At 25.8% G+C, this 7,650-nt stretch overlaps 2 protein-coding genes across 2 annotated transcripts; both read right to left on the bottom strand.

The window, feature by feature from the left end:
• Positions 1 to 5,544: 5,544 nt before the first annotated feature.
• Positions 5,545 to 5,976, bottom strand: EIN_194250 (hypothetical protein; the record flags this gene model as incomplete). The annotated part of the gene is made up of 1 exon (XM_004255419.1): positions 5,545 to 5,976. The coding sequence occupies one exon, from the start codon at positions 5,974 to 5,976 to the stop codon at positions 5,545 to 5,547; it is 432 nt and encodes a 143-aa protein (XP_004255467.1).
• Positions 5,977 to 6,043: 67 nt separating this feature from the next.
• Positions 6,044 to 6,688, bottom strand: EIN_194240 (hypothetical protein; the record flags this gene model as incomplete). The annotated part of the gene is made up of 1 exon (XM_004255418.1): positions 6,044 to 6,688. One exon carries the CDS (start codon positions 6,686 to 6,688, stop codon positions 6,044 to 6,046), a length of 645 nt encoding a protein of 214 aa, XP_004255466.1.
• Positions 6,689 to 7,650: the final 962 nt, after the last annotated feature.

Genomic DNA, 7,650 nt, shown 5'->3' with positions numbered 1-7,650 from the left:
CATTATAAATTTCGAGATGATATTATTCATATTTTATTTGAAGACATAAAAGTGACTTCATTTTCTAACATAATAACTTTATAATTTATAATAATTACATCACTATTTTTATGTTTTAGTGGTATGGAAACAAGAATAAGTTATTTATTATATTCAATTGATATTTATATCAAGTTTTTATAAATATATATATATAAAATAAAGTGACAATAAAAATGTTAATAATTACAGTTAGTTTCATTTTGTTTAATAATATTTTCAAAAATATAATGTTTTGTTTCAAAATAATGGTAAATTGTACCTTTAATCAACAGTGTTTCAAAAGAAAACCAATTATTTCAAAATAATAAATAATGTAAATTCAATACAATATGAATTTTACATAAATTTACATTTGAGTATATATAAAACAGTCTTACTCAATATAATAAACTTTACTTTTTATTTAAAACAACCATAAATTATTATTTTTTATTTTCTAATTATAAAATGTCATATAACTAACAAGCCAAACAAATAATTCAATTGAGATATCAAGACACATTTATTTTTAGCTGAATCTCGAATTTGTACACAATACATGTATAAGTTTAGACTGTGATCTTTCTCAATTGATTTTCACTCTAATTCATTTACACAAAATTGATAAAATTCATAGTTAAATTGAATAACTGACAATCACCAATGATAATTACTTTGTTTTGTGAGTTAATTGAAACTTTTAAGTTCAATTTGTTGTTATAAAGAAACTGCCTTGAAATCCTTCGTATAAAAACATTAATAAAAAGAAATATTTGTTGTTTTTTGATTTTTTCATAAATTCAATCAAATCATTTTTTACTTTTGGCATTGATGGAGCTCCTGAAAACAAATGTATTGGTTCTAAAGTTTGAATTGAAATAATTTGTCGATAAAAAGCAATACTTTGCTCGAGGATTTAGAAAGGTTTGATAATATCGGTCTTTATGTTTCAAATTTTATTCCAATTTTGGTTGAAACATATTAACTCTTTTGAGCATCAATAAATAAGTGTTAAATTAGTGTTTATTGTTTATTGAATCATGTAACAATTTAACACATTGGAAGAGTTTTTTTCTCTTGAAAATATGTTATCTTCATAAACACATATGAAACAATTGTAAAACTTTTTTCCTTGTTGAGCACATTGCTGGTGATCTCAAATTTTTTTATAAACACACAATAATTGACTTTAAAAAAATAGAATTGTAACAAAACACTTTTCTTGGATATTTGTATGTAGAATTTCGTATTTATCTCCACAAATTTTTACGTGTTCGATCTGCATTCACACATCATAAAAAAGTATCATTTGCAACTGCAGTGGAAATAAAACGTAGTCAACTGAAAACACTCCAAAATGATGAATTTGGAGTGTTTTCACAAACAATACAATACTAAACATAATGAATATTATCATTGATTATTTGAGTGTTTTCAAATCAAAGTGATTATCACGAAAAATAAATATAAAGACTGGGTTGTTCAAAATTTCATTGATTTTATTCATCAATTTTTAATTAATGATTAATCGAACTATTAAGAACCATTAGGTACCAATAAAGATGTCAATAAAAGGGAAATAAAATCAGTAAGAATTATCCACAATACACTTGAAGAGTGTTATCCAATTAAGTGGGTATAAAACTTAAAATGCCAAGAAATACAAAAAATTGAAAAGCGACATATTGATTTGTAAACAACGATAGAAGTACCACAAAGACTTGTGATTTAAATATTTCGTTTCATTAAATTTGTTTCAAAGAATTATTTACTATGTCTACTGCTCCCTGACTAAAATTTATTGTTAAAATTTGAAACGAATTTTGAGGATAGTAACATAATAACCATAAACAGAAGCGTATATTGAGTTGTATGTTCGTAAATTGGAATATAAATATCACTATGAACACATCTAAGTTATATTAAGAAAAGTTCGATACCACAAGAAACTATTTTCTTCATTAGTGATGGCGGAGTTTGTTGCTTTGAAGTATTGATTGGTATTAATAATCAGTAGTTTTTTATAAAAGACAAACAAATATAATTTGTTTTGTCTTTAGAAAAAAATCTTTGTTTTTGGAAACAAAGAAATATAAAAACAATTACAGTCTGTATTTTAACGTTATCTGGTCTCAAACATTATCTGGTGCCTTTTGGACCATAAAAAATGGAATAATTCGGGGAGCAGTCCCAAAAATCCATCCCAATTGTTTCGGGTTTTTTCACGCTTTACCTAATGCCCGATGTTTAGACAAAAATGAAGGTATTTTTTGTCCACCAGATATCGTTAAAAGACTGACTCTATAATAAGTTTTTTTAACATTATAATTTATCTAAAAATTATTATTTATAATTTATTTATAATATATAAATCATAAAATATAATAACACTCATATGGAATCGATTATATCCTTGTGATTCTTTTGTTTTTTTCTTCCCATTTCTGTTTTTTTTTGTTTTGTTTTTTTGTAAGATAAGTTAGCCCAGTTCCCACTCCATACACACGATGGTGTAACACATTAATTTTCTGGTGCTCTGCCATATTTTCTAAGCTTAACTATATCTTTTTCCACTTTGCATTGGAAACATCCTCGTATTGTTCACAGATACAATGAACTTCGGAGTGGTGGTCATGCATTTCATTATAGTCATGACATTTCACGAGGGTATTGTTTTTTTTATTTTTTGGTCGGTATTAATATTTTCGAGGCAGGCTCGACCTAATGGGTGATCTACAAGGTATAATGCCATATGATGTGTGCCGACTTATTACTCGAGTCGGCATCGAGTCTCACAAATATATTACATGGTCATTTCGACACTTATTCTGAATATAACAAACATTCAATGTTATGATGTGTTTAACATTATTTATTTGTGCTTTAAATATGGTTTCTCGTTTTTCGATTATTTTAGCTTTGTTTATATCATATATTTTTAATATAATAAACTATTTTATAATAAAAGACTATAAGCATAATATGTATTGTATTTTGGTATTTAAGGTTTCGTTGTGTTTTCATTCCAGACGGGTTGTTTTATTTTTAATTGTTGTATCATTGAACAAAATATACTTAAAAGTATAAATTTGTTATTATTTTATTTCAAAGATGTTATACAATACAGTCATGTATCTTTTGCGTTTTCTTTAAGGTAGTTTTGATTTTTTCATTTGATCTTTAAGAATTATGTATTTTAATTTTTAAAAAATTCCTTTTCCTGTCAACTTAAAATAATTGCTATTGTTTTAATTATATTATTAATAATTTTTATGTAAACTATTTTTAAAATTATTTATTTTTATTGTAGTAAATAAAATTTCTTGTTGTTGAGATTTATGTTAGTGGTTTAACATATTATAAAATATAGCAAAAATTATTAATTTAATATTATTTACTTCAAAATTTAATTTAAAAACGAAAATAAAAATCAAAAAGTAACAAATTTGTATTATAAATAAAAACATCTTGACAAACAAACTTATATTTAATAAAACAACAATATTTATTTTAAATTATTAACATTCATTGTTTTATGAACAATTTGTCAATTCAATACTAAAATAGATATACAGTCTGTCTTTTAACGTTATCTGGTCTCAAACATTATCTGGTGCCTTTTGGACCATAAAAAATGGAATAATTCGGGGAGCAGTCCCAAAAATCCATCCCAATTGTTTCGGGTTTTTTCACGCTTTACCTAATGCCCGATATTTAGACAAAAATGAATCTATTTTTTGTCCACCAGATAACGTTTGAGACCGGATAACGTTAAAAGACTGACTCTAATGAAATTTATTTATTTTTAAAAACAGATTTTCGTTATTTTGAATAACTTTGTTGTTGAATTTTTAAATAATTTAAAAAAATACATTTTATTAATTTTAGATTTAGTATTTGAAAAAAGAAATAATTTAAACTGTAATTTAAGGGTTATTATTAAAATACATTTCTTTTTGTATTATTAATAACTGCTGCTTGTTTAAAGTAAATTGAATTCGTTAATTACTTTTAAGTTGATATATTATTTTTTGATGTGTAATGTTTAGATTTAACATTATACATATTATTATTTTTTTATAATTGGTTGTTTTTATTGAATAAGTTGGTTCAAAGCGTATAATTTATCATAACTATAATTACAATTACTTTGAACTAAATGAGTCGAGTTACATAATGGAAATTACTGATATATCTGATTTGTACTCAATTATTATTACTTTAAATCAAGTTTTTAACACAATATGAATTAATAGATTAAGTAAAATAATCTGTTTGTAAGTTATCGTATTTTACTGTTTTATTACATCTGTTTCCACAATAAATAATAAACAATAAAATTTAGTAAATAATGTAAAGCACTAATGGTCTAAGGGCAGAATTTCACCCTCCCAAGGTGGAGATCCGGGTTCGAGTCCCGGTTAGTGCATTTTGTTACATCTTATCAAATTAATTTAATAATTTAATAATTTAATAATTTATCTATTCAAATTAATTTAATAGTTTAAAAATTGAAAAACAAAAATGGTGCAAATCATAACTATTAATTTTATTTAAAATAACTATTTCTTTCTTGATCTTTTTTCGTTTGATTTATTAAAAGTGTTAATACAATTTATTATAATTTACAAATTAATAAAAATTAAAAAAACAATATACAGTCAAAGGCGCCTATTTGTCGGTTTTACGACACAAAAACGAGCTTATTTGTCGGTTTTTAAAGAATTTTGTGGAACTTTCCATAATTACATTTTTGTTGTTTTAAAAATATGTTTTTTATTTTAGATTCCTTATATCTACCAATTTAAAATAAAAAGGATAAATGACATAATATTACCAAAAACAAAACAACAATTTAATATAAATATCCAGAAAACAAACACTTTACAAAAAACGTGATGTGTTTATTATAACAACTGATGTGGTTGAAGTTATTGTGATTATTTCAAAATATTGGAATGAGATAACAAAAAAAATAAGTAACTGTTTCAAACACACATTTTTTTTAAAATAGAGCTTTGCTGCAATACAATAGTTTGAATTGGATATCTACACACTTGATTTGTATTGCAGAGTATCAAAGACAGCAGAAGATAGAGTTCAAACAATAAAAGTGTTTGTTTCAACTTCGTATAAAAATGTCGATTTATTTTGCCATATCAAGAAACAAAAAAATCATATGAATAAATAACGGTTTTTATAATGCAATTAGAAAAAAATGTTTAATAATTCATATTGCTTTGTTGACTGGAACAAATTAGATAATTTTTACAATTAATTATTAAATCTTCTAAGAACGGGTAGAAGCCATTTTAATTAATTATTTGGTTAAAGTTCAAGTTTCCAGAATAAAAAACCTATTTGTCGGTTTTGCATTTTAATTGGTCATTTAACCTACAAATAGATAAAACCAACAAATAGAGAAACCGACAAATTAGCGCCTTTGACTGTAAATAAAATTCATAGAAATTATTTAAAGTGCTGGGCAACAGATCTGAAGTGAATACCGCTGTAAACATTTTATTAAATGAGAGTTGCTCCCCATTCAATGACATACTTTCCTTGTGGTCTTTTAACACTTTCGACTTCTTGCACACTTAAGTACTCGTTTCTTTCTTGGCACTCACCAAACCCAACAAAGACTCTCATCACGTTGTCGAATCCTTTCACGTTCAGTGGAACCAACTTTTCGTATTGTTTTCTGTCAACTATTCTGACAAACATCTTTTGGAACTTTTTCATCTCCTTCAACCAAAACACAACAAAGTCGTTTCTTTCTTTCACGTTCAGTCCAAGCTTTCCCAGCAATTTGTCGACATCACTCAGATCATTTACTTTAACATCAACTCCTTCTAATTTGACATCAAAGAGACTTTCCCACAAGAGATATTCAAATTCACCATTTTTAATTGTTAAGACACAGGGTTCTGTCCCTCTTCCCAAATATCTTCCCATCCATTTTAATGTGTTTTCTGTTGTTTCTGTCTTTGGTTAGACTTCGGTGACTTCCATTCCTTCAATTTTAAGTGAGACTTTTAACTCGCCTTTGTGCCATTTTCGTCGTACAGCAAAATGACGGGTTTTCCTCCAAAATATCTTCCTGCAAAGCCACTTCGTTTGGCAGTGATTGTCTTTTGAATGATTCGACTAATGCTTTCTTGTCGATGTCACCAATTGCAAAGTGGAGACACCTTCCATGGAACATCTCTTCGATTTTTGGATTGTAATGGTTGTAACGTTTGTCAGTGTTATAATAGACAAGTGCAACCAAATTCTGCACCAAATAATGCAAAAATTCAAATTCTCCAAAGTAATAATCATCTGTTTCTTCAAGTGCGGGTATAATATAATGGACGTGTTTAACGAGATAATTAGTGTCGAATTCATTTGAGGTGCTATCGACAAGCACAACATAGATGTTATAATCGGATTTATTATATCCATTTGGTGGATAATACTCTAGAGGTGGTGGTAGGTTTACCTTACTCCCTGCCACTATAATATCCTCTTTAATACCATTAACAATAATATCAGTGGTATAAACAGACTCAGTGGCTGTTTCTTTGAGTGCCTTTTTGTTTGGTACTCTTTTGAGCGCTTGAAGTCCAGCTAACCCCTGAAAAATAATCTTCATCTGTTGTGTTGCAAGACGCTCTTTGACTGACATACTTCTGATTGGTTTAAAGTTTATCGGTCTACCTTTTGATGGTGTTTCTCCCATAGAATTGTATTATAAAATTAAACAGACTATTGTATAGACAAACTTTACCGTTTAGATGTTTTAAAAGACATTAAAGTGTTCTTCCCGTTTTGTGTATTAATTTCTTTGTTTAATATTTTATTATTTAACATTTTCTGTATTTTGCCGAATTTATTACAACAATTAAAAATTTAATTATTAAATTAGATTTTTAAATACTGGTTATAAATAAAAATCGTTTTTTGGTTGTTACTTTTTGCTTTTTATTTGAGTTTTTATATATTTTTGTTACAAAACAATTCTTTCATATTTAACAGAATTGTGAGTTGGATTTAAATTTGTGTAAACATCAAAAATTATTGAAAACATTATAACTTGTCTTTTTCTTTATATGTGCTTCAAGTTTATACCAAACATCGTATAAAATTTTTATCGACCTTTGTTTTTTAATTTTGAAATATCGTTAAAAGTGATACAATAATTTTAAAACCAATTTCAAGCACAACATATTATAAAAGTAAATGTAATAATTAATTAAACAGACTTTTTATATGTATTATATTTCAAGTTCAAGTAACCATTGTTTTTTTGTTATTGATCAACTGTATTATATTTTAATATATTGTGTGATTATTTACAAGTAAAATGATAAATATGTGCTAAGTTCAAACAATATAGTTCAAAAATATTCTAATTATGAATGGTAGTTTAACCATGAACATTTTAAACATACAATGGTCAATTTCAAGTACTTAGTATAACCAAATAATTTGTCATTGTTTTTAATAACAAAGGGTTTAAATACCTGTAATTATATTAAACCAATTAAAAATTTGAATAATTGTTATTATTAACTTTTTTAATATAAGTATTGATTATCACAATGAAAGTAGTTATAAGTACAACATATTAAATAATATCGTGTTCTG

This window comes from Entamoeba invadens, assembly GCF_000330505.1.
Source record: "Entamoeba invadens IP1 unplaced genomic scaffold scaff_1105074726617, whole genome shotgun sequence".
NCBI classification, from domain to species: Eukaryota; Evosea; order Mastigamoebida; family Endamoebidae; genus Entamoeba; species Entamoeba invadens.
The sequence above is the reverse complement of the archived record's forward strand: the minus strand, read 5'-3'. Positions and strand labels throughout refer to the sequence as shown.